The 25,524-nt window shown below is 53.4% G+C and overlaps 12 protein-coding genes across 12 annotated transcripts; 9 read left to right on the forward strand and 3 right to left on the reverse strand.

Moving 5' to 3' along the window:
• Positions 1 to 1,971: 1,971 nt before the first annotated feature.
• On the forward strand, positions 1,972 to 3,033 carry J4E86_006935 (uncharacterized protein; the record flags this gene model as incomplete). Its single annotated transcript, XM_051447457.1, has 5 exons — positions 1,972 to 2,050; positions 2,115 to 2,155; positions 2,208 to 2,468; positions 2,633 to 2,767; positions 2,815 to 3,033. The coding sequence occupies 5 exons, from the start codon at positions 1,972 to 1,974 to the stop codon at positions 3,031 to 3,033; spliced, it is 735 nt and encodes a 244-aa protein (XP_051301055.1).
• Positions 3,034 to 3,456: 423 nt separating this feature from the next.
• On the reverse strand, positions 3,457 to 4,548 carry J4E86_006936 (uncharacterized protein; the record flags this gene model as incomplete). The annotated part of the gene is made up of 3 exons (XM_051447458.1): positions 3,457 to 4,234; positions 4,303 to 4,352; positions 4,408 to 4,548. 3 exons carry the CDS (start codon positions 4,546 to 4,548, stop codon positions 3,457 to 3,459), a joined length of 969 nt encoding a protein of 322 aa, XP_051301056.1.
• A 532-nt stretch (positions 4,549 to 5,080) lies between these two features.
• J4E86_006937 (uncharacterized protein) lies at positions 5,081 to 6,615 on the forward strand (the record flags this gene model as incomplete). The annotated part of the gene is made up of 3 exons (XM_051447459.1): positions 5,081 to 5,142; positions 5,272 to 5,622; positions 5,673 to 6,615. The coding sequence occupies 3 exons, from the start codon at positions 5,081 to 5,083 to the stop codon at positions 6,613 to 6,615; spliced, it is 1,356 nt and encodes a 451-aa protein (XP_051301057.1).
• A 557-nt stretch (positions 6,616 to 7,172) lies between these two features.
• On the forward strand, positions 7,173 to 8,431 carry J4E86_006938 (uncharacterized protein; the record flags this gene model as incomplete). Its single annotated transcript, XM_051447460.1, has 4 exons — positions 7,173 to 7,229; positions 7,317 to 7,885; positions 7,944 to 8,190; positions 8,267 to 8,431. The coding sequence occupies 4 exons, from the start codon at positions 7,173 to 7,175 to the stop codon at positions 8,429 to 8,431; spliced, it is 1,038 nt and encodes a 345-aa protein (XP_051301058.1).
• Positions 8,432 to 8,479: 48 nt separating this feature from the next.
• On the reverse strand, positions 8,480 to 9,934 carry ALG2 (Alpha-1,3-mannosyltransferase-like protein; the record flags this gene model as incomplete). Its single annotated transcript, XM_051447461.1, has 2 exons — positions 8,480 to 9,687; positions 9,766 to 9,934. The coding sequence occupies 2 exons, from the start codon at positions 9,932 to 9,934 to the stop codon at positions 8,480 to 8,482; spliced, it is 1,377 nt and encodes a 458-aa protein (XP_051301059.1).
• A 335-nt stretch (positions 9,935 to 10,269) lies between these two features.
• J4E86_006940 (uncharacterized protein) lies at positions 10,270 to 15,032 on the forward strand (the record flags this gene model as incomplete). The annotated part of the gene is made up of 3 exons (XM_051447462.1): positions 10,270 to 10,483; positions 10,539 to 10,659; positions 10,709 to 15,032. The coding sequence occupies 3 exons, from the start codon at positions 10,270 to 10,272 to the stop codon at positions 15,030 to 15,032; spliced, it is 4,659 nt and encodes a 1,552-aa protein (XP_051301060.1).
• Positions 15,033 to 15,702: 670 nt separating this feature from the next.
• Positions 15,703 to 16,822, forward strand: J4E86_006941 (uncharacterized protein; the record flags this gene model as incomplete). Its single annotated transcript, XM_051447463.1, has 2 exons — positions 15,703 to 15,853; positions 15,909 to 16,822. 2 exons carry the CDS (start codon positions 15,703 to 15,705, stop codon positions 16,820 to 16,822), a joined length of 1,065 nt encoding a protein of 354 aa, XP_051301061.1.
• A 791-nt stretch (positions 16,823 to 17,613) lies between these two features.
• Positions 17,614 to 18,205, forward strand: J4E86_006942 (uncharacterized protein; the record flags this gene model as incomplete). The annotated part of the gene is made up of 2 exons (XM_051447464.1): positions 17,614 to 17,946; positions 17,996 to 18,205. The coding sequence occupies 2 exons, from the start codon at positions 17,614 to 17,616 to the stop codon at positions 18,203 to 18,205; spliced, it is 543 nt and encodes a 180-aa protein (XP_051301062.1).
• A 524-nt stretch (positions 18,206 to 18,729) lies between these two features.
• Positions 18,730 to 19,635, forward strand: ALG3_1 (dolichyl-P-Man:Man(5)GlcNAc(2)-PP-dolichol alpha-1,3-mannosyltransferase; the record flags this gene model as incomplete). Its single annotated transcript, XM_051447465.1, has 2 exons — positions 18,730 to 19,032; positions 19,087 to 19,635. 2 exons carry the CDS (start codon positions 18,730 to 18,732, stop codon positions 19,633 to 19,635), a joined length of 852 nt encoding a protein of 283 aa, XP_051301063.1.
• A 625-nt stretch (positions 19,636 to 20,260) lies between these two features.
• J4E86_006944 (uncharacterized protein) lies at positions 20,261 to 21,764 on the forward strand (the record flags this gene model as incomplete). Its single annotated transcript, XM_051447466.1, has 2 exons — positions 20,261 to 21,252; positions 21,308 to 21,764. 2 exons carry the CDS (start codon positions 20,261 to 20,263, stop codon positions 21,762 to 21,764), a joined length of 1,449 nt encoding a protein of 482 aa, XP_051301064.1.
• Positions 21,765 to 22,405: 641 nt separating this feature from the next.
• Positions 22,406 to 22,999, forward strand: J4E86_006945 (uncharacterized protein; the record flags this gene model as incomplete). Its single annotated transcript, XM_051447467.1, has 1 exon — positions 22,406 to 22,999. The coding sequence occupies one exon, from the start codon at positions 22,406 to 22,408 to the stop codon at positions 22,997 to 22,999; it is 594 nt and encodes a 197-aa protein (XP_051301065.1).
• Positions 23,000 to 23,618: 619 nt separating this feature from the next.
• J4E86_006946 (uncharacterized protein) lies at positions 23,619 to 25,484 on the reverse strand (the record flags this gene model as incomplete). Its single annotated transcript, XM_051447468.1, has 2 exons — positions 23,619 to 25,328; positions 25,386 to 25,484. The coding sequence occupies 2 exons, from the start codon at positions 25,482 to 25,484 to the stop codon at positions 23,619 to 23,621; spliced, it is 1,809 nt and encodes a 602-aa protein (XP_051301066.1).
• Positions 25,485 to 25,524: the final 40 nt, after the last annotated feature.

The raw sequence follows: 25,524 nt of genomic DNA on the forward strand, positions 1-25,524 counted from the left end.
AGTTGTGTAGGTAGGGACGGAAACCACCGCTCCAGCTCACACCGCCTAGCCGCCGGCATGACTTCGTCTTTGTCTCTATGAAATGCTTGACTTCGGACCATGAGGACAAAAGACCAATGTGACTGGGTGATGATACAAAATCCCGCAAAGGCCATCGCTGCAACTATCTATATCAGGCCTACCTCGTACGAGAGAACGCTAACCAGGTCTAGAGACTACATTAACATGGGAATATGCCAAGTAGGCAACCTAATGTTGAGGTAGGCTCTATAAGAAATTCAGGTTTTGTTTTAGGTTGACGTGGACACGTATCATTGTCGCGCCAATATCACTGATACAAACAGCCATGTTGCGGTCACATCAAAATACAGGTAAAGTACATAAACCGAACAGCACGGGACTATTCTTCACGCGCTCAGTGGTAGGTAGCCTCTCAAGCTCTGCGTTTTCTCCTTCAACGATGCCCTACCCAGCGATAACTCTGTCCGCCCTTTCACAACTAGTAGCCTCGCCAATGTGTCTCTACAACATGCCTCTCCACAAAGTGACTTCTCCAATTGCCAAACCTTCTCACATCACTCTCACAATCTCTCACGAAACATCTGTCGTGTTTTTTCATGTCTGCATGCCACACCACACTGTCGCGCCTCAGACAGACCCTGCATTTCTCACAACCGATTGGAAACTCATGTTGATGACGTTCCAGCTGGTAGCGACTGGGAAACCATTGATTACAGACGGGGCATTGTTCGCGGTCGAGGTTTGGCTGGGCTGAAAAGGAGTATGTACCCGTGGGTGTGTTGACTGAGAACTCTGCCATCGAGAGAGCATGGGTGTCGCTCGAAGTCTCAAGCACTTGGACGACAGACTGTGCTAGGTTGTTCGATTGTGCATTGGTGATGTAGCCGTTTCCATGATTCGAGTAGCGTACTAGAGCCCTGCCAGGGTCGTAGCGCGCGAATAGATTGTCGTCGTCTGGAAAATGAGCATGACGATGACGAGCGCGGGCGCCGATATGACGATGTCCGCTACTGACGGAATCACTGTTGTAGGCGTATGCTCGTGTAGTAGAACGATGTCGCGCGCATCTGGTTCCGGTGCCTCTATGCCAGTCGTCGCATGTGCACAGCGGCATGTTGAATCGACTTGAAATGTGGCAGGCTAGATCAGAAAGAAGGTGGATTCGGGCAGCGAAACTATATCATGATACAGCCTTTGAGATTTACAAACCACCAGGCTGCATACACGAGTGGTCTTGATGGCGTGCAGGTTCACCGGATGAGACGGGCCCAATCGCAGACGGGGCGGCAGGGCAAAGCCAATGGATGAGAACAAAAAAAAATGCATATCGACAGTGAGATAATAGAGAGAGACGGTCTGCTCACCGGTTTGCAAAGAGATAAGATCAGGCAACGTGGCTGCTGATTTTGTAGTCCAGCCTTGCGCGATATCGAGATATGGCTAATGTGTTAGCGGTAAAAAGCTTCAAGGACTATAGACAGCAGCAGCGTAGTTGTATGAGTAACAGAAGCAGAATTCAAAACCTCGGACATTGGGAGCCAGTCTAAGCTATGATTAGACGATGTCGTCTTTTGTTGATGGTGGACTGTGTTGTTTCCCTGAGAGGAGCGATGTTAATTCCTGGGATGTCGTACATGCCCTAGTTCTGCCCGATTGCGATCTTCTCCACAGAGATGACAAACAGAAAGTGTCGTTGAAGCATGAACTTGCGGTGCTCTCCTAGCTAGGTAGCAACATTGTAGAGGAAGGTGTAGGCACGTGCCCAGGCGACGAGGGTGAGTCTGGCGCTAGCGGGGAAGTTCTTGGCGCTCTACGAATTTCAAGAGATGGAGCTCTAGCTACGCGACCAACTTTGGCAACTCCGCGCAAAACACTGAACGATACCCAGGCTCGCAGCGAATCTCTTAAACCGCTTTCTCAACATAATACACACCACAGACTACCGCCAACATGAGGTTAACAACAGACCTCATCAACAATTCCCTGTCCTTCATCAACTGTCTCACGGAGCGCGAGCTCGATCTGCGAGGTGCGTTGAAAAGAGCAGATGCTACACTTGAGAGCTGAGTTGATATCAATATCGTATAATCTAGGTCACAAGATTTCCGCGATTGAGAACATGGGAGCAGCGCGAGTGAGTTGCATCATTGCTCCGAACATAAACCGCCATATTGACAGGGTGACAGGACAACGACGCCATAGATCTCACCGACAACGACATCGCACAGCTCGGCAACTTCCCACTCCAACCCCGTCTCCGAACGCTCTTCCTCGCGCAAAACCGCATCTCCAACATCCAACCCAACCTCTCGTCGAGCATACCAAACCTGCGCACACTGGTCCTTACCAAGAACAGGATCGCAGAGCTGGCCGACTTGGATCCGCTGGCGGGTTTCAAGCAACTGGTATACCTGTCATTGATGGGGAACCCTGTCACAAGCAAAGAGGTATGTGCCTGACCTTGTTGAGCCATGAACCTTTGAGCCTAATGGTGCAAGCAAACTTGAGCCTGGGGATCGGAAACGGTGCAGGGTGAGCCACTCGTTGCGATTTGGCCGGCTCAGGATCGCATGATGGAGGCTATTATGCGCAGCATGCTAACATCACATAGAACTACCGGTATTGGGTCATCTGGCGCTGTCCGACTGTGCGCTTCCTAGACTTCAGCAAGGTGCGGGATATTGAGCGAAAGAAGGCCAAGGAACTGTTCGGAACTGTCGACGAGCCTACAGAACTTGCAAACCAGGTTCGTATAACGACTGTCTTCAAGTTTCATCTGACTAACTCTCCCAGATCTCGAGCAACAAGTCCAAGGGCTTCGTCGTCCCCTCGTACGCGAACGGTGCCGACTCGGGCAAAGAGCGCATCTACACCGACGAAGAGAAGAAGCGCATGCGCGCTGCCATCCTCAACGCAAGCAGCTTGGCCGAGATGGCGAGGCTGGAGAAGGACTTTGCGGAAGGTCGGATACCAGCACATATCCTCGAAGGAGGAGAACCCATGGAGACATAGGCGCTGTACTGTCCTGGAAGCTTGACGAGGATAAACACGCACGCACGATGACGGGTATCACATCTCACGACTGTGCAAGGCCCTGCGCATGCATGAGCAAGAGGAGGCACGCAAGGACGGTAACGCACGGGAGGATTCTGCACGCACTGCATGACATGAGGCTTCGAAGGAACGCGCCAGCGTGCAATGGTTATAGGGAAGGCCTGGTGATACCACAAGAGTGATCAGAGCACGACACCGAAGCGCTTGAGTCGGAAGTAGATTGATCTGTAAGAATTGAAACAGACTGCTTTGCGCCAGAAGGCGTTTCCCACCCATGGTATCGTAGTAATATACTCAGAACGCCGTGATGCCGTGTACCATCGTATCTCGAGCCTACATGATCCTGCCGTCCAGACGAGACATGTCCTGATGGCGGCCTTGTTACCACCCCCTTCCCCTGCCACCGCGTCCTCCTCTGCCACCACCGCCTTGATGACCCTGCTGGAAACCTCCGCCTTGCTGACCTCCAGGTCCGCCGGGGAAGCCACCCATGCCTTGGCCTGCCATCTGCATGAAAGACGCAAAATCCATCTGACTGGGATCCATGCCTTGCTGCATCATCTCTTGCATCATCATCTGCATTTGCTGTTCGTTCATGCCTCCAGGTCCCATAGCACCGCCGCCGCCGCCACCGCCGCCGCCTCCTCCCGGGCCTGTCGGCGGCGCACCACCTGGCCCCCCATTGCCCTGCGGACCACCGCCCATGCCAGGCATTCCAGGCATACCGGGCATCGGTGCGCCGCCCATCATAGCCTGCATTTGTGCCATGTCGTTCTTCTGACCCTGCAGAGTGTTGGCCATACTGACTTGTCTTTGGCGATACAACTCCCACGTGAACTCGTCGAAGCCATAGTTGAAGTAGTCCGACTGGTCTTCACCAGGTCGACGCCAGATCTTTTGCTCTTCCGCTAAATCGGCATCGATGTCTACGCTGAGAATCTCTTTGCCTTGTGGTGGGTAGACGGGGTTCCCGTTGACATCGATGGTCGAGGTGCGCTGCGCGGGGAAGGCGGTGCCCGAGAGGGCTGAGGCGGACAATTGAGGGACAGTGCCGCCACTTGTGGGGACGGTCTTTGGAGGTACTTGTTGCGAGGGCGTGGTCGAAGAGGTGGGTGGTGCTTCGATCTTTATGGCTTTGGATTCTTGGGGTGCTTGCGCGCTGGACCGGCGTGTCAGTAGCTGTAGTGATGACAGGAATCTGAAGCTCGGAGCTCAATAGAAGCTTACGCTGTGGGTTTGGGGGCTACTGGCGCCTTGTCAATGATGATCTCGATGTCCTACAGCTTCGTTAGAACTGGCGCGAGCTCTTCGTGGGTTTCTTGTTCGGCATACCGAGTCGCTGTCTTCTTCATCGCCCGACTCTTCGTCCATTGGCTCATCGCCGCTGGAGTTGTCCTCCTCTTTCTTTGCGTCGTTGGTCTGCTGCGCGGCTGTCTCGTCGCCATAGAGATCGTCGTCGGATTCGTCTGCCATGGTGCCGTGATTTTCGATCCACCAGTCAAAAGGCGCGCCTGTAACAATTGAGTCCTTCCTCCAAGGGATCACTATGTATCCAGCTCTTTCAAGTGCGCGCAGGAGAGACCGGGCGTTCGCGACTCTCTCGCTCTTCTTTGCACGATTTCTGCTGTTGGCGGTGACTTGACGTGTGGGATCCGTGAGCTACACGAGTTTTGTACGTAGGCCTTTGGTAATGAACTTCAGCTTCTTTGAGTTGCTGGATAAGGGAATGATTAGCCGAGTAGACTGCACGCGTTCTGGCCTGTGCTGTTCCTGGCGCGCCGCCAAACAAACGCAGGCGTTGTCCTTGACCTACCGACCCATCTTGTGCACTTCCACATACGCGCATCTCCACGCGCCATCCTTTTCGACGCTGGCCAGAATTGCCTCAAGCTTCTTGGCGGAGAAACCTCGAGTATTGTATCGACTTAGCTCCTGCGCATTCATCGCGAACGACTGTATGCACACGGCGCATTAGACCAAGGACAACGAAGAAGACTAGAACAAAATGGCGGGCTTTGGGCGATCAAACTCGCTGAGTATCAATACTGGCGGTGGTGGTGGTCTCTTGTACGTCTTCCCGCATCTTGTGTCAAGCGCTCTGCCGGGTATCTACCCTTGCTACTACCATTTCGAGTGCACGCGATGCAGTCTATATGGCAATTACGACTGGTTGAAGCAGTAGACTGACGATACCAGTGGCAATAATGCAAACCAAGGCCAGCAGGCCAGCCAGCCACAGAGCAGCGGCGGGCTCTTTGGGTCTGCCCAGCAACCCCAACAAGCACAGTCGGGCTCGCTCTTCGGCGGTCAGGCTCAGGCTCAGACTTCGCAGCCCGCAAGCGGAGGCCTGTTTGGCAACCTGAACAAGCCTGCGACAACGGCGCCTGCGAGCGGAGGCCTCTTCGGCTCTTCCACCGCGCAATCAACACAACCACAGAGCGGAGGCCTCTTCGGCGGCGCATTAGGCGGAACCTCACAGAGCCAGCCCCAAAGCACACCCCAATCCGGTGGCCTCTTCGGCGGCGCTCAGTCGAAGCCATCACTGTTGTAAGTGACCATGGCTGCTCGCGGTGACACAAGCTAACTGAAAGTCCTAGCGCCTCGTCCACACAGCAGACAACAACACCCTCCTTGTTCGGGAACAACACCTCCACCCAGCAAAATCAAACATCCGCCCCTTCGCTCTTCGGTTCGACTCAACAGCAAGCCCAGCCCCAGCAGCAGAATACTTTGTTCGGTGGCAGTATGAACACACAGAACAGATCGAATACGCTCGGTGGCTCTACTTTAGGAGGGAACCAGATGGCATCAAGCGCGCAGCCCGTTCAGATGACCCTCGACTCGATACGAGGAACCACGCGTTTCAACGACCTGCACCCCGAACTGCAAAACATTATCCAGCAGTTCGATGAGGGCATCCAGCGCAAGGTCAACTTCTGCAGCCAGATTCGCGAGGCCCTCCCTGGCAGCGAGAAAGAGATCGACACCATTGCGCCTGACGTGGCCTACATCGAGACCTTCCTTTCCACCGTAGAAGTCGGCCTGGATAACGATTCCGCCAACATTGCGCACCTCAAAAGCCTCGTCAAGAAGGATGCCGACGACGCGACTCTCAGCTTCCGTGCCATTGAGAACCAGCGACTACCGGCGCAGTTCCACTACCGCAACAACGCCAACCTCACAGCGTCAAGCGCAAAGGCTCCTGCGACCAGTGCTCTGGACGATGACGACCCGACGAAGCCTGTCGACCTCATGGGTTACTTCAACCGCCGCACCGATGAGCTCGGCCGTACTCTAGACGTTTACCAGCGCCAGATTCGCGAGATCGAGACGCACCTACGAACGATGGAGGCCGGCACTGTGGAGAAGGCTCAGCAATTGACCGGCAGTCGAAGCGCACCACGCGATCAGCGTCGTGAGCTGGTGGAAGCGCTCAAGGCCATTGAGGGCGCCATTCTCGACTCGGCGAAGAAGGTTGGACAGGTCAGGGACGAAGTGACGAAGCAGACGTTGGGAAATGTCGGTGCCGCCCTGCTCTAAGGTGCATCGTGAAACAATGATTCGTTCTCGGAGTTTGTAGCATTGAGAATTTGGGAAGGTCACTTCGTTTACAACGGCTCAGGCGCAACGATTTCCTGGACGGCATCTCACACATGTACATATTTGGACGAACTTGCAAAAGCACTAGATACCCCCGAATTCTGGGTCTTCCTCCCTATGTGATTGTTTATTCAATATCCCGAGCCTTGCTGAATGTCTTGGTGATCCTACACTGTGATTGCTCATGTCGTACTAAGGCGGAATTCCATCGCGAGGCGCTTTGTCACGCCAAACGTTAGTCAAGCTTTTCAATGCTGAGTAAAGTCCACCCTTGGAACACGCGCCCCACCAAATCGGAACCAGAGGAAGCTATGACGTCTCCACCATCGTCCAGCTGCTTGCTTTCAATGACAGCTATATAGCTGCAACGCATCTCTGGAAGTTCATATTGCTGTTCTATGTTCTCACGCGCTTTGCGACTCAGGACAAGTACAAAGTGTTCTCCAATCTCAATAAGATATTCACGGTCATTCTCCACTACATCAAGTCGCGCAGCCATGGACAAAGCACCACAACAAGACAGTAAGGATGGGAAGGGATCGATCCTTGACTGGGTAAGAGATCTTGAAGTTATTAGCCAGCTTTGCAGACAGGTCCAGTGGATATTGGGTTTTGCACCAGCATACTGACTGCACAATAAGGTCAAACCCGGTGACAAGAGCGGCGAGTTCAAGCGCCAAACATCCGTCTTCAGAAACTGGATCCAGAACAAGCCTGATGCCGAATTCCCACCTGAGAAAGGTCGCTACCATCTCTATGTCTCCTACGCCTGTCCCTGGGCGCACCGCACACTCATCGTGCGCCACCTAAAGGGCCTCGAAGACATCATCTCCTACAACAGCGTCCACTGGCACATGGCGGAGAAGGGCTGGCGATTCGCTGCTTCTGACGAACATGTTTCTGGTAACACCACACCAGACCCGATCCACGAAGGATACACGCATCTACGCGACATCTACTTTGAGCAGAACCCAGACTACGAAGGCCGCTTCACGGTGCCGACGCTGTACGACAAGAAGGCCAAGAAGATCGTCAGCAATGAGAGTGCGGAAATCATAAGGATGATGTACACCGAATTCGACGATCTCGTCGAGGAGAAATACAGGAAGGTAGATCTATTCCCCAAGGACTTTCAGAAGGACATCGAGGCCATGAACGACTGGGTGTACAACGATGTGAACAACGGTGTTTACAAGTCGGGATTCGCTACGTAGGTTACACTAAATCACTCACATGATGTTGAGTAGGATGTACTAATGAGACCGCAGCACGGAGGAGGCATACACAAAGGCCGTGACGCAGCTTTTCAAGTCTCTTGATCGGTTGGAAGAATCCATGGCTCAGTCTTCCACACCATATCTACTGTCAAGCCCGCACGTGACGGAAGCCGATGTCCGCCTTTTCACCACGATCATCCGCTTCGATCCCGTGTACGTTCAGCACTTCAAGTGCAATATCCGCGATATCAGATCGGGATACCCGCACCTTCACAAGTGGATGCGCCATCTGTACTGGGTATGTTTTCCTTAAGCCTCACAGTCCCTCCTTCGAGGATTATTGTCGGCCACTCTTACTGACAGGAACGGAACAGGACTACCCCGCTTTCAAAGAAACCACAGACTTTGAGCACATCAAGAAGCATTACACAAAGAGCCATGGTCAGATCAACAAGTTCCAGATTACGCCCATTGGGCCTTTGCCGGATATCTTTGAGAAGGACGACGAAGTGCCCAGTGTCAAGGCCGCGAAGAAGTAGTTTACGTAGTTGACATGTAATGATATTCTTCCTCTGAAGATCATGTATCTACTGTTTCAGAGCTAGTACCATGCTCGCCGCAGCCAGAGCGCCCATCAGGCCTACAGCCAGTATGACAGCAGCGAACGGCATGAGCGGCGGGCGCATGCTCTTCGACTTCATATTTTTGATTTCCGTTTCTAGTCGTTCAGCTAGCTTCTCTTTCGAGAATTCAGCGATGACTCTTTCCCTACCCCACTTGCCCATCTCTCTGAGCCGTTCTTCGCCCTCGCCATCTTCGAGCGCAATGCGCATAACTTCGGTCCAGTCCTGCACTTTGGTGACGTCTCGCAGCCAACCCGTCTGCCCGCTGATGACGGTCTCGGTAGGCCCGCCCTCGTTGGCAGCCAGGACCGGTGTGCCTACTAACATTGCTTCTAGTGGTACAATGCCGAAGTGTTCATGCAGTGGGGTGTATACGAGGAGGCGCGAGGTAGACAGCAGCGTGGCCTTGAAGGCATTGGGGACGGAGTGGAGGAAGAGAACCGAGATGTCGTCGGGGATGGCCTGGGCAGTAATGACAGTCTTAGCAGTCGCGTGCTTCAGTTTGAGTGAGTCTGCGAGTTCACATAGCTCGGTGTATGTAGAGACGTTCTCGGCTACCCTGGGATCATAGCCGCCTGCGATTACAAGCCGCGCATTCTCGCGTTCTTTGGCCGACAACCCCGCAAATGCTCTGATGGCAAGCGCTACGTCCTTCTTCTTCTCGAAGCGGTTGATGCTGAGGAGCACCTTCTTGTTCTTCCATAGGGGCGTGATTTCCTCGACCGGCTCGCCTGGGTTGATGTCTACACAGGGATATACAACGCCCGGCTCACGATGTTTCAGGGTGGGGAAAGCCTCGCTAAAGATGCTCTTGGTGAAGTTGCTGTTGACGACAATGGTGTCGCTGCACCCTGTACTCCAGCTCTCCAGCCAGTCAAAGGGTCCACGGTACAACGTCTTTAGTAGGCCACCCTTCTTCGCAAGTAGCTTGTCGGGGAAGTGGCAGTAGAAGATGACGCGCGGGCGTGGTTGGAGAAATCGCAGGAGCGGGATGCCGGCGCTGAGCTGGTCGACGAAGAACGAGGAAGGCGCGAGCTTGGGGAGCTCTTCGGTAAACAGGGCGATCTGGAGTATCAAGTGCACCTGGCGCAGGATGGCGCAGAGGATGGCGAAGCGGCCGAGGAAGGCGGCGGGGACGAGGGAGTTGCCGCGCACGCGCACGTCGAGGGTTCCTTTGGATCGCGTCAGGTCTCAGCTGCGAGGCCAGGCAGAAGCGATGCGTGGTTCCGGGGTGCTGAGTAGAGGCTTACCATCGCGCGCCTCATCGAAGCAGTGGGCCGGGTCGCAGTGCGATGTGAAGATGGTCACCTTGTGCCCGCGGTTCTGCAGGCCAACCGCGGCATCGATGACCAAGCGCTCCGCCCCGCCGATGCCCAGGTCGGGGTGGAAGAAGACGACATGCTCTTTCGTGTCCGCCATGCAGGTCGTGTGTTCGCAGAGAGACGACAATTACGTGTTGCCAGGCGCGGCATGGGGTGGGCTGCGGGACACCTTTCCGCTTCGGAACTAGTGCCGAGGCGAGCGCGACAGGTGAAAGATGACCTGGGATGCTGCACCTGACGCGCCCGACGTACATCTCGACAATACCCAGGTGCGTGTTCGGTTTCGTCTGACACAACATCATCTAGCAGTGAATACAGCTTCAACAGCTGCGGCGTGAGATCTGCATCGCCCCTTCCAACATGTTCGTCGCGGCGCCTTGATATAGCTCCACACCCTGGCACCACAACCACGCTCGCACATCAACCACCATCATGGGTCAGGGCTTCTCCCTCACTACGCTTTCGGCTGGCTCGGCCAACATCGACGTGCCCGAGCTGGCTGATCTGCAATATGAGAAATCACTCGGAGCGGCGCGTTTTATGAAAGCCGTGCGCGCCCGCCACAAGGACGGTCTTGTTGTAGCCCGAGTGGTGATGAAGCCTTACGCTCAGTTCGACTTCCAAGAACACGTCAAACGGCTACTCCGTGAGTTTAACAAAGTCACTATTCTCCACACGTAGGACTGACTGACTGTTCCAAGATGAACGCAAAGTGCTCGCTGATGTGCCCAACGCCGTTGCATACCACCGCGTGATCGAGACGGCAGCTTGCGGTTATCTCGTGCGCCAGTATATTCACAGTTCTTTGTACGATCGTTTGAGGTATAATCTGACACTTCACTACCTACACCAATACACTAACGTCTTACAGCACACGTCCATTCTTGGAAGAGATTGAGAAGAAATGGCTTTCTTTTCAGCTCCTTTGCGCCGTGCGAGACTGCCACGCGCGGAACATCTATCATGGTGACATCAAGACCGAAAACGTTCTTGTCACGTCCTGGAACTGGCTGTATCTTGCAGACTTCTCATCATCATACAAGCCAGCACATTTACCCGAAGACAACCCTGCCGACTTCTCCTTCTACTTCGACCTTTCCGGTCGCCGCACTTGCTACCTTGCACCGGAGAGATTCCTAGCTGCTGGACAGCAACCCGAAGGCGAGGGCGATGTCAACTGGGCCATGGATGTTTTCAGTGTCGGCTGCGTCATCGCTGAACTATTCCTGGAAGCCCCCATCTTCTCTCTCAGTCAACTGTTTAAGTACCGACAAGGCGAATACAATCCCGAGCATTCTCATCTCAGCAAGATCCAGGATAGCAGCATACGCGAGTTGATATTACACATGATACAAGTGGATCCCAATTCTCGGATGACTGCCGAAGACTACCTGACACATTGGAAAGGCAAGGTGTTCCCGACTTACTTTTACGGCTTTCTACAACAGTATATGTACTCCATTACCGACCCATCGTCAGGGCGCAAGCCAGTAACCACCGGATCAGAACACCTTGGCGAGCCTGATGAGCGCATAGACCAGATATATAGCGACTACGACAAGATTTCTCACTTGTTGTCCAACGAGGAAGGAAAGGAACTCATCAAACCCGAATTAACCCCTCCAAGACCGCATGCCAAGCTCTTCCCGCTCTTCGTCAACATACCAAATTATCAGCACCAAGCCTCTCCCGCGCGGAGTCTGGCTATCGATGACGGTAATTTGGTTTTTCTAACCATCGTCGTATCTTGTCTGCGAGGAACAGCTAGATCCTCCGCTCGTGTCCGAGGCCTGGAGTTGCTCCTGGCATTCTCCGAACGCTTAACGGATGAAGCAAAGCTGGACCGTGTGATTCCCTACGTCGCTCAATTGCTAGTCGACAAGTCTGAACAGGTCAAGATTGCTGCGTTGCGCACCTTGACACAGATACTCGCCATGGTTCAGGTTGTATCTCCTATCAACGCCTACATCTTCCCGGAATATGTCTTACCCCGTCTAGAGGCATACCTCCCTGACTCTTCTACCAACGTTGGTCCCCTTGTTCGAATGCAGTATGCGTTTTGTATCGGTACTCTAGCAACCACTGCAGCGAGGTATCTGGATATGATCCAGGCTCTGCGCGCAGAGGGGTCGTTACCCAATGCAGATCCCGAAACCGAAGACGACATGTCTTCATCCGCCCACCGGAACCAGTTCGATTCGGATCGTCGCATCCTTGTGGAAGCCTTTGAGAAACACACGAAAGCCCTTCTTACCGATGGCGATGCCTCTGTCCGTCGAGCCATGCTACGTTCTGTCTCTGACTTGTGTGTTTTCTTTGGAAGCCCACGGGCCAACGACGTCGTTCTTAGTCATCTTAACACGTACCTGAACGACCCAGATTGGATGCTCAAGTGTGCCTTCTTTGAAGGTATCGTCGGCGTTGCCGTTTTTGTTGGCGGTGCTAGCTTGGAAGGTTACATTCTACCGCTCATGGTTCAGGCCCTAACAGATCCGGAAGAGTTTGTGGTGGAAAAGACCATTAGAGCGCTTTCATCCATGGCAGAGCTTGGTCTATTTCAGCGGTCCAAGACATGGGAACTGGTGGATATACTTGCACGCCTCACAATGCATCCTAACTTATGGATTCGAGAGGCAGCCGCACAGTTTATCTCAGCTGCTTCCCGATATCTTTCGGTCGCCGATACGCACAGCATTCTGGTCAATCTCATTCGACCTTACCTTAAAGTCATACCCTCTGAGTTCTCTGAAGTACGGATTTTGGAGTCGTTAAAGCCACCCATGTCACGGTTGCTTTTAGATATGACCTCGAACTGGGCGCTGCAGGCTCAGAAGGGTCAATTTTGGGTTGCAGCCAGGCAGCAGCAGACCTTCACCTTTGGGTCATCAGAGGATAGCTTACCTACAATCTCTGGGCGCGAACTAGACCAAAAGATACTACAGCGGCTACCAAAAAACGAAGAGGACGACCTATGGTTACGAAAACTCCGCAACGCCGGTATGACAGCAGAAGACGATTTCAAGCTTGTTGCTCTACGGGAGTTCATTTGGAGAGTGAGCAATCGCCGACGCTCTGATGGTCTCGCCGCTCCGACCACCAAGTTCAACAGCGTTGTCGTACTGAATGACCTTGGTATTAAGGCTCAGACAGTGCTCTTTGATGAAGACGTCCGTCAGGTCATGGAACAAACTAGGAAACCCAGCGCTCCAGAGGAGCACATTCAACCTCGAACGATCAAGGACGCTCTGCTGGATGCATCAACTACGGAGGCTAATGGGCTAGCCGAGCATTTTGAAAGTCAAGCTGGGCGACTGATACGCGAAGAGAGGGGTATCACGATCCCATTGCGATCGAAAATGTCTTCTTCCAACGAGGTACATTCCAACATTGGCTCACCACCTTCCGAGACAGACATGCGGAGAAGGTCATTGCAGATCACGCGGCCATCTCTTTCTCCATCCAATTCTGTCGGCTCAACAGATTTATCCAGCAGCCTTCGCCATCGTAGTAGTGCTTTGGGACTGCTCGGCAAAGGAGAAAACAAAGCCTTGGCTGAGATTGGTACCACATCTGCCAACGCGTTCGGGAAGGTCGACGGTACTCATGTTCGAGACTCCTCTCGATCGCGACCTCCCAACTCCCCTCTCGCTACAGAACGGTACGACCGTAGTCCAATGAGAGTTCGATTCAGGAATGCACATAACTATACAGGTAACGATCCGGCGATTCTCAAGCTATTAGACTCCATGCTTCTTGAGCGCTTCCCTACGGATGAGATCGAGTTTGGCCCTCGCATACAATCTCCAATTAGGCGGCAGCCCATCAGGTACAAAGACGCTCATCAGTCGCCAGCCGGCATACCGTGGAGACCGGAAGGCACTTTGGTGGCGAGCTTTGGCGAGCATACTGCTGCAGTGACGCGCATCTTGGTCTCGCCTGACCAAGCTTTCTTCATCAGTGGGTCAGACGACGGGACTGTGAAGATTTGGGATACGTCACGTCTCGAGCGCAACATTACCCGGAGATCACGACAGACTTACAGACTGGGTGAGGATGTCAAGGTCACGAGTCTGGTTTTTGTGGAACAGACTTACTCGTTTGTCGCAACGGGTGATGATGGTAGTGTACATGTGGTCCGCGTGGACTACATCCAGAGTCATGATGGAAGTGCCAAGTTCGGGCGTCCTCGACTTCTTCGCGAATATCAACTTCCTAAGGGCGACTGTGCAGTGTGGTCGGAACACTACAATGGAGACAACAGATCGGTCCTTTTGTTAGCTACTGATACCTCTAAGGTCATTGCGCTGGATTTGAGGACCATGGAGCTGCTGTACACTCTCAATAATCCTTTGGACCACGGCACCCCTACGTGCTTCTGCGTTGATAAGAGGGCGCATTGGCTACTATTAGGAACCTCCCATGGTGTCCTCGATCTCTGGGACCTTCGGTTCAAGCTTCGCCTCAAGGCTTGGGTATTCCACGGTGCATCGCCGATACACCGCCTCTGTCAGGTCTTCCTCCCCAAGTTGAAGAAGACCCGATTGTATATCAGCGGTGGCAGCGATCAGGGCGAGGTCACTGTGTGGGACTTTGAGAAACACATCTGCAAAGAAGTCTATCGTACGGGACTGTGCAAAGATACTGGAACCAAGAGCACCACCCTCATCGACCTGGACGAGGAGAAAGCTGGTGGCATGCTCGGCCGCTTTTCAACCAGCGTCGAACCGACTGCTAGCTCGACAGCGGACCGCGGCGTTCGTGCACTAGCCATATGCACACAGGCAACGGACGAGAAAGGCGAGTCGAAACATACATTTCTTCTCACAGCAGGCCCCGACTGGAAAGTTCGGTATTGGGACACCAATCGGCCAGAATCATCGACAGTGGTGAGTGGCCTAGAGCCCGACGAAGGTAAACCAGCATATACCGCATCGCAGCCGAGTCCGGATACCATCGTCGTTACGGAGAGATTACAGCAGCCGGCCGGTCAGGTGGGTAATGCAAGGGACAGCCGGGCAAGCACCTCAGCAAAGAAGCCACCAGCCAAATCATCAAGGTCAGGTGCCATCGCGTTGCAGCAGCAGTACTTGCTCAAGGGCCATGTTGATCGTATAATGGACGTGGCCTTGATTGAGCAGCCATACGGCATGGTTATTTCAGCTGACCGATCGGGCGTCATCAATCTATTTATGTAGAGGCTTTCTTCCCTGAATGCAACAGTGCGAAATGGCACCGCCAAGTTTACAGTGCCGGAGTGGTGTCTTAAAGATATAGACGTCGCGAGTGAGTTATGCAAAGTATTGCTTCCGAAGTTGGTTATGGTGACGCGTTAGTGTACAAGCCACGGTTCCGCCCCACCCAGACAGCATCGCTGATCCTTTCCATTCAACACTGGGGAAGTCTCGCAAAGTATTTCCCCAACATTGCTTCGCCATGGGTATGCGAAGCGTACTTCGCGATCGCCGTACTCCGATGCATCCTGGTATCTTATCCCGACACGTGCATACCTCCTTCCCAACGCGTCCTAGCCGACTGTGAGGCGTTCCGCGTATCTTTATGAACACCGAATCAGAGCGCGCGCCCAACTCAGGTGAGAATTCGACACGATATCGGAGATTCCACGCTCATGGATTCGGTTCCTGTTCCTGCAGCGACTATCATCAAGGTGCCCAGATGCTTGCTAGATGCGGTACAGTTTCTGGGTATGCGGCGTAGCTGGATTTTGGTACCGGTTCAACCGGATTAGTTCTGAAAGGGTGTATATAAGCTGTGGGTTCTCAATAGTTGATGTGACGCCAGGAAGCTTGTTACGCTGCTTCTACGTCCTTCATAACCTGCACATCAATTCTACAGCCAATCGTCGACATGCGCTTTTCTCTGAATGCCGCCCTTGCGGTAGCACTGGGCTTCGCCTCATCCTCGGATGCGCTCAAGATCCTCATGGGTAACGATGATGGATTTGGCAGTGGAAATCTGAGGGAACTGTACAAGTTGCTTGTTGATGCTGGCCATGAGGGTAAGGATTTCCATCCTCTTTGGCATGAAGTACTCAATGCTAACCCGTCATCAAGTGCTCGTCGTCGCGCCAGCGCAGCAACAATCCGGCAAGGGCAGCACCGTCATCTGGGCAGAGTCAGCAAACCTCACGATTGCATCTCAGTACGAAATCATCCCTGCAGGCGCACCAGCAGTCGGCAGAGATCCAAGTGACGAGAACATCTGGTACTACGACGGAACACCCGCGGCGTGTACGTTCGTGGCGCTCGACTATGTGCTTCCGCGTTACTACCCCGACTGGCATCAGACAGCCGATCTCTTCGTTGCCGGACCGAACTACGGCACAAACCTCGGTCCCTTCGTGATGCTCCTGAGTGGCACCGCAGGCGCAACTTTCGCTGCTGTATCGCGGTCCATCCCCGGAATCGCCACCAGCGCAAGTAACAAGGCGGTGCCTTATTTCAACGTAACAAGCGCCTCGGACCCCGCCGCGTTGGCTGCCAAGGTCTCTTTCGAGGTAGTAAACGAGTTCATCAAGAACACACCAGAAGGACAGAAAGTGCTGCCTCTGGGTTATGGCGTCAACGTTAACATTCCGGATCTTGTCAACAGCACCATGCCCCCAGTGGTCAAGACGAGGCTCACAGGCGAGGCCAACACGGACGTGGCGGTCTACAACGAGACAAGCGGCCTCTTCACGTGGGACAACGTCGATCCCTTGGCTGCTGGAATCAACGCCGCGTACAATGGCGATACAAGCCTGCCGGGCGAGACTTGGGTCGTGGCTGGCGGCGGTGTTAGTGTGAGCGTGTTCACCATGGACTTCTCAGCGCCGAGCATTGAGTACACAGAGGCGGTTTATAGCAAGGCTGAGAGCTTGTTCAGTGCTAGTTCAAGTGTGAATGAGACGGGCTACAGCAAGAGGATGATCGAGGAGCGTATGCGCAAGAGGGGAGCGATGCTCAGCGGACGTGACGGCGGAGCATGAAGCTCGCGTTCCTCTGGCCGTTGTTAAGTAATCAATAAATAACGCTGATGGCGGAAGCCATGGAGCTGGGAGCAATGCCCCACACCAACCGTTCCTGCCTCAAACACGGACCACGCTCAAACACCAACATAAGTAATCATCGCTTCTGTGCGCGCCGTTCTTTGCTGTCAAACCGCGGACGCCAAACTCCCTCTGGCAATGTAACAGGTACTGTACATGCTAAGCTTTTGCCAAGCTCATGCGCGGCGGTGCCTCAGTCGCAGGTTCTGACGTCCAAAGGGTTTCACAGCCTCGCCGTTCAGGAACGAACATTTCGCTCAGGCCTTGCAGGGTTGCGCGATCCATCGTTTGGCGACGCGCAACGTTTGTAACTTCCAGGCCGATTTCTCCTACTCGTGGGAAGATTCCACCAGGCGCTGAGTCGATGTGTTTTGGTGGTCGGCGCATAGAGCCCCACGCCCGAGATCGTGTACCAGACGGCGCCTGGAGAGGCGCTCAGGCGGAACAGCTCGGCATGAACGAAACCTCAGGATCGGAGATGCTGCTTTGGGTGTGTCTGGCCTACAACTGCGCTTCGTCGAGCAACTTGTATAAGAACGCATTGCAAACCCGCCGTCTTAAGTTTCCTACTATCATCAAGCGTTTTCAATCATCTTCTTCGAGTACTTTAAACATATCCAGCTTGACGCTGTAGATTCCATTCTCATACCCTCTTTTTTACTACCGTAACAGCTGCGCTGTACCTACCATCACTTTTACTCTCCCGAATAATCTATACATACATATTCACCATGTACTTCCAATCTTTCGCCATCCTTTCGCTCGCTGCGTTCTCTGTCGCCGCACCTACTTCCAACAAGCGCGCAGTGGTTGCCCGCCAGGCCGGCCCAGTCCTCGCTGACACGACTTACAACGATATTTCCATCTCTGGCGGACAGGCTGGAAACGCGCAGGCAGAAGCTATGGCAGCCTTCTCGGCACTCGACTTGCAGAACCCAGGAAACATCGATCCGGCGGACCTCACTTTCCTTAATGAAGTAAACCAAGTCGCCAACGATGCGGAGAAGGAGGCTTTCAACCCAGCAGTCGAGGCTGCTACCGGCGATGAAGCCGATCAGATCCAGGTACGTGTTCTTTTACATAGACTGCGCTGCAGACCTAACACTACTGCAGGCCGGAAAGATCAAGAACAAGGTCTTGAAGCTCATGGCCACTGTTATCAAGCTTCAGGCTCAGCAAGCCCAGGGAGATGACACGGTTGCCGACAAGCTTGCGGAGGAAATGACGAAGCTCCAAAACAACATCGATCAGGACACTGCGGCTGCTGGTCAGGTTTCTATTGCTGAGCCGTTCGATGCTACCATCTCTGGCGGAGGCAACTAACGTGGAAGGGAGAACGGTTCAATTGCTGGACTGTAGATATCTGGAGTACTTACCCCCACTCCTTGAAATATTCTTCTGCGCTGCGGCAATAGACCTGGGTAGTAAATTGTTTAGCTACATGCGATTGCAATTGCAATTGCAAAAATAACATACCTTTACAGCAATTTTGTTCAGTCGCCACTCCTTTGAACTGTTCTCAGCCGTTTCTCATGTCTCCTAGTGTTTGATTTTATTATTTTCAAATGACCCTAGGCACGGCGATGGCTCGCTCGTTGGTGGCGTGAGTTCTGTCGTATGGCTTGGCGGGCAACACCTGATGGCCGGGACTTGAAGAAGTGCCGAACGTGGAGCCTCGGAACGGCGTCGGCTTCGCGTCATCGCATGTTCGTCGACGTTAAATACTCTGGCCTTAACAACGGCGCACTACACCTTGATACCCATTGATGTTCGCGTAGCATTCATTCTTCGTCTCGTCATCTTTGCGCATTATTCTTCGTCCTTGCGTCATTGGCCATCTGCACACCATGTCGAAGCTATCGCCGACGCTCAAGTCGCTCATCAACGCCGCGCACTCGCGCCCAGGCCCCGTACCAGCACCACCGAGAATCCAGGCTGTATACAAACGGATAGAAGAAGAGGCTACCGAGCGCAAACTCGGGCGACCATCATGGCTGGGCATTTCTACCGCCGCGACCATGACGATGAACTCGCCGGAGTCCATGGTCGCCCTGTACAACAGCTCGACTGCATCCAGACCCGAGAGTGAAGGCGTTGCGACAGCGGAATTCATGCGCGAGATTGGGCTTAAGTGCATAGGCTTCAATGGCGTGAGCAGCCAGTCTTACAAGGGGAACAGCGTCGCGTACTAAGACACCATGTAGATCCCACGCACAATCAACATGCTCAACGCCTTCCGCGCCGAACTTCCTTCGTCGATCGCTTCCAAGCTAAACACCAAGCCTACGCGCTTCCCAGACCCCTCCAACGTTGAGCACATCAACAACCGCGGCCGCGCTCTTTGGAATGCCATCTACCGCCCATTAGAAACCAAACTCGAACACAAGCTCGGCGAGGCACACCCCGATTTGCCCGTCTTCATCATCAATAGCGAATACGGCGGCCTCTTCACCGACCCTCCCCGCAAGGAAGGAGCTACCGTGGGCCGAATAACCACCAGCCTGATTGCTATCACATGCTTAAGAGCACAACAAGGAGTTGGACCACAGGTGCTCAGTCATGTCTTTGGGCTGAGGAAGGCTTGGGAAGACGGCACCTGGAAGCAAGAGCCTGAAGCGGGAGAAGAGGAGGGAATCAAGTGGCTAGTTAGTGATGAAGGATGCACATGGGTGCTGGAGAAGGTCGATGAGCTTGTTGAAGCTCTCGGCGGTGGACAGGGAAGCACATTTGCGCCCGTCAAGTCCAAGTTATAAGCTTGTGTCGAGTACATTGAGAGATGACGAGATATATTATGGACATGGCCCAGGAGATTAAGCTGTCGCGATGCCCTTGTCTTGGTCGCGCATTAACGAACGAAAGGCCTCAATACATGATACACGCTACCACATTGAAATATCCGTCGCCCGTCCGCGCGACCCGGTCGTTCGATAATCCCAAGTTGCTGGTAGAAGTCGACCGGCTAATATCTCCATGTTCTCATAGTTCAGCCGATCCGCGCTTATCTCCAAGTCTTTCCCCACTAACCATCCCGCAAAGCTTGAATTCAGCCCCACCTTCTCCGACATGTTGGTCTAGCGCATCGTCTCATTCGAAGGCTTACGTCCGAGACCCGAGGGAGACTCACGTCACTCCGCACTATTGACGGGCTGGAGACTACGACGTCCCTAGTGAGTTTACCCTAGCTCACACCGGCTGGGTAAATGAGAGGTGTGTCGTGATCATTGCGTCGTCATCAATGGAAATACATTCATGTTTGTCTCGTTCTGTGTTAGAAGCTTCAATTAGCAGATGAGGTTATGATGTATAAAAGAAGCTGTCTGAAAGGCTTTGATCAGGCGTTTGTTGGCTTAGCTACCTAGGTACTCGAACATTGCGACAATGGCGACAACATTCCTACTACCACTCCTATATGCTGGAGGAGCTTGTGCTCAGTATGTCCCGGTGCCGTGGGCATACACACAAAATGAGCCTCCCGTTAAGGTCTCTGTTGACGCTACCGTTCGACATCAGACGATGATCGGAGGTGGCTGCTCAGGAGCCTTTGGTGTTGCCTGCGACCAGACAGGATCTCGAGGCCTCTCACCTTCGAACCAACAGCTCGTCAGCGACTATTTGTTCAATGAGAATCTCGGAGGTCTTTCTGTTTTGCGCAACCGCGTTGGCTCAAGCCCTACAGACGGCATCCTCGGCAGCTGTCCTACAAGCCCATCCGCACCTGCCAATTACTCAGGCTTGGGAACGAACGATTCCACCGCCGACAGTTGCCAGCTCAAGCTCACACAACAAGCTTTGACAGCTAACCCGGATCTGTTCATCTATGCAGACGCTTGGTCTGCTCCGGGTTGCTTCAAGACCGATGCCACGGACATCAACGGCGGCCTGATCTGCGGCGTGCGCGGAACCAACTGCACGCACGACTGGCGACAAGCATATGCTGACTACCTTGTGGAGTACGTCAGATTGTACGAAAAGAAGGGTATCAACGTCAACTTGATTGGTGCTTATAACGAGCCCGACTTCAATCCTGTCACGTACGCCAGCATGGATTCCGACGGATACCAGGCTGCCGACTTCCTTAAAGTTCTCTATCCTACCGTCAAGAAGTACCGCGAGGACCTGAAGGTGTCCTGTTGCGACGCTACTGGTGCTCGTCAGGAACGTAACCTACTTTACGAATTGGACCAAGCTGGTGGCGGCAAGATGTACGATGTCGCGACATGGCACAACTATCAAAGCATGCCTGAGCGACCTTTCAATACGCATGGTCAACCAAACATGGAGACCGAGTGGTCAGACGGTAGCGGTCCATTCAACACTACCTGGGATACGACAGGCCAGCTGGCTGAGGGTCTACAATGGGCCATCTATATGTAAGCCATAAACATTGCATTCCCTTTTGACACACCAAACTGACTCCACAAATAGGCACCAAGCCTTCGTATACAGCGACACATCCGGCTACCTCCACTGGTGGTGCGCACAAGACAACCCCGGAAACACCACCGGCAGCGACGCCATCCTCGTACGTCTTCGAGGTAACACCTTCGAAGTATCCCGCCGTCTCTGGGCGTTTGCCGGCTACTTCCGCTTCGCACGTCCTGGATCCGTTCGTATCGATGCTATCAGTCCTGCTGAGAACCTCAAGGTTACCGCATTTGAGAACACGAATGGCACGCTGGCTATCCCGGTTATCAATGAGGCGCACTACGCAAGACAGGTTGAGGTTAGTATTAAGGGCTGTAATTTCACGATGGGCGTTGCGAATGCTTATTTGGCGGATAACGAACATAATAATACGATGGTTCGGACGTATGGGGTTAATGGGTCAGTGTTTGTAGCTTCTGTTCCGCCGAGGAGTATGACTACTTTCTTCGTAGAGTAGGCTACGATTCTAGGTGTCTCGATCTTAGCCTAGTCCGATAACACTGTCCTCCTGCCAAACATGACAGGTCATGTCCTACAAAGTTATGACAAGATCATTTGCCTGATGTAGCGCCGAAGCAACCGTCTGGGAAAGCAATGAACACATCGTTCGACCGAACTGTGTTTGATTGTGCCCGGCAAGAGAGCTTGTATGGCGTGTGCGTAGTTTCGTCCACGCCCCGTCTCGTGAGCGAGGACGGTGGGTATAGCCCACCTGTCCCATTTGAGTGTAAAGTGATCCAAAAGCGATCATGACATCGAACGCGGGAGTGAAGAGAGACGGCCACTCGTTTGCCGTGCTCCGCAAACACTGTAGGCGCCAGTCAGCGCACCTTTCATCGCTCACTGCGGGTTTTCACCGCCGCTAGGCCCTTTCTGTGTATTTGCGACAGATCGTTTGCTCGAACAATTGCTAGTTGCGCGCAAACGCAAAGCTCCATCAGCTTTCCCTTGCTCAGCTCGTCTGTTTTCTGTCTTGTTCTACGCGCTGATCGACTCTGGCGTGCCGCGCAACAGCAAGGAACTACACCATACACGAAAGCTACGATGGGCGACTGTCAAAATACCAATAGCGCATGCACTGGAAACCCTCCTCCAACGATGACAACCCCAGATTTCCCTCCGCAACCTGCCCGGGAGTCTGCGCAAACTCCAAGCCAAGGATGCGCTCAATTGATCGTGCCTTTGGGCTTTGCAGCGCAGCTCCGAGCCGTGCAGGAAGCGCAGCAGGAACAAGCAGAGCGTATCGCCAAATTGGAACAAGAGAACGCAGAGCTCAAGGACTTCGCGAAGAGGATTGTCGACATCGCCGACCGCGTTCAAGCATTAGAGGAGCGCGAAGCCTATCGTGCCGCAAGACGCAGGGAAGCAGTCAGTCTACTCAGTAATATGCGAACCTTGCACCAGGAAGCCGACAATGGATTCCAGCAACGCACAGTGGATATGCAACCGGATGACCTCGAGGGAATGTTGGGCGCGTATGGCATCATGTTGACCACTGCAATGAACAACCACCAGCGCATGCTTGGCCAGATGCGTGCGAACGGCCAATTTCCAGCGTACACAACGCCAGTTCCGCAGACTCGACAAGTGCTTGCACCGGTGCAGCGGCTCCACGTTTATCCGCCGGCGTACTCAGAGCCTAGATTGTGCCATGCGCACAGCTTACCTTACTGCCGAGTGTGCGGTAAGTAGACGCCCAACCGTCTCGTTGTCTCGCGGTCGAGTTCTATTCCCGAAACCATCAGGAATTCGACACATCAATACCGGCGCTCCATTCATCTACTGAAAACCGAGTTCAAGGAGCCACTCTTTTTGAGAATGAATTGGGATCACAAGTTTACCTGATGAGGGGAATGGGGAGCTTGGCGTTGGCGGAGTTTGCTTCAGTCCATTCGTCTTGTGTTGGATCCGTTCCCAGACTTGATTGTGAACCAGCGAGGTGCCGGCAGGGATGCCATACAGTATTGCGCTTCTGTTTGTTTAGCATTTTGGGCGATTAATGCTGCGATGCAGGTATTGCCGAGATCTTAATATCGGGAAGGGTATGCCGTGTCTGCGCACTTGCTTAATTCTGACTGCGTTCCAATTGTAGAATAATCATGTCATTGATCAAAGCACGAGGTCTGATATCGGGATAAGTTTATGTTTGTATATGTGAAGTAGAAGCGCGGAAGACGATAGCTGGATGCTGATGAAGCGACGATGAGGTTTGAGAGCCTCATGACGACACGCGACGCGTTCGGCTATTCCTAATCGGGATGAGCCTCGGCTTCTTAGCCTCCGCACATGACGCGACACCGAGCGCGTTTCCTCAGCGGTACTTCGTCGCTATCATCTCTGCAGCTCTCTCCGCGATGCCGTAAATGGCTGTTTGGATATGTGCCGAGATGATCATCGGAATGACGCTCGCGTCCACTACCCTGAGATTATCTACGCCGTAAACCCTCAGTTGGGGGTCGACCACACCACCGTCCTCCTTCGGCAACATCGCGCAGGTTCCTAGTGGGTGGTAGAAAGTGAAGACGTTGTTCCTGATGTACGTATCCCACTCTGCGTCTGTTTCGGTGCTCATGCCAGGATCGAACTCGGATACCCACACATCTTTGAAGGGCGCGGTCATGGCCATCTTTCGTGTGTACTTCGCGGCCTGAATCAAAGCCTCTAGATCGTACGGCGTACCAAGATACCTCGGATCGATGAGGGGCTTGTTGGTTGGATCGGATCCGTTGATGTGGACTGATCCCCTAGAAAGCGGGTGCTGTACACCAGCCAGAAGCGTTGCATACTGCTTACCGTAGCCAGCTGTGCCATTCTTGGGGTAGCCGGTTGTTCCAATATAACCGTCACTGAAGACGACCTCCAGATCTGGTGCTTCGGAGTCCGGACCAGTGAGTAGTTCAAGCTTCTTTCGGTCAACAGCATTCGACTTGTTCGCGGACTGCGTTGCCAGCTGGATGAGCTTGCTGTCGTCACCAAGAGCCTGCTTCCACTTCACGAAGCCGTAGCAGCTTCCGGCATATTGGTAGAGCGAAGTACGGCCGCGCTTCCACAGCTCCAATTCACTGGCCGCCAACGTCGTGTTATACTTTAGGATATCCACTCCGAGAATGTCGGGTTTGAGCTCATACGTCGTCTGGATGCGGAGATGATCCTGTAAGTTCTCTCCAACCCCGGGAAGATCAATGATCTGCTGGACACCGGCGTTTTCCAACACGGACTTCTGGCCTATCCCAGAAAGCTCCAAAATCTTTGGAGAAAGTAGGCTCCCAGCCGAAACAACTACCTCGCTCCTGGCTTGGATCAATGTGCCGTCCATGAGAATGACGCCAGTCGCCTTTGACCCATCCTCATCAAGATGTATCTTCTGGACGGTAGTGTTGAACATGAAAGTTAGGTTGTCGCCAGCTTCTGGAAGATAGTCCACGGAATAGGAGCGCGTGTGATTGGATATGCGATATGTAGCTGGTTGATACATGACGCCAAGATTCGTTCCATTCAACGATTCGAGGTTCTCTTGCACGCCAAGATTGGTCAACGTTGGGATACAAGCCTGAAGTTGGGGCGGCGGATTCTCAGTTAGAGCGACTTGGATCGGGCCTCCATATCCAACACCATCGACGCCGTACTGTGGGGAGCCATTCTGTCGTTGGAAGTTTTCCGCTTTCTGCATGCTTGGAAACATGTTTTGCCAGTTCCAACCTGGGTTCCCGAGCTCTTCCCAAGCATCGTATTCCTTGACAGTGGCACGGTTCCAAACAAGCAGGTTCAGGGCTGAAGTACCACCAAGGACCTTGCCGCGGTTATGGCCTATGGTCCGGTTGTTTGCCTCAGCCTGTGGCACAGTTGGAAGGCTCCAATCGTACGAGGAACCGAAGGTCGAGCCTCTCAGTCCAGGGATATAGATTCGTTGCTCCTCGCGTCCATCCGGTCCAGCTTCGATGACTAGAATACAATGGCTTGGAAGAGCATCGCTGAGTCTTGTGGCAAGTGCAAGGCCGGCTGTTCCGCCTCCAATAATGACCTAGAGAAAAGGTCAGCTCCGTCATGTGTTCAATATTGCAGCCTGGAAAATACATACGAAGTCGAAGCTGCCATCGGGTACCTGACATGTCTTCGCACTCGCTGCAGGTACGACACCCAGCACGACCGCGGAGAACAAAGCTGAGATGAGCCACATCGGTGCTCAGCGTCTTGTACACAACAGAAGTCGATACGAT

This window comes from Alternaria arbusti (genome assembly GCF_024043155.1).
Source record: "Alternaria arbusti strain BMP 1465 chromosome Unknown scaffold_9, whole genome shotgun sequence".
Taxonomy (NCBI): Eukaryota; Fungi; Ascomycota; class Dothideomycetes; order Pleosporales; family Pleosporaceae; genus Alternaria; species Alternaria arbusti.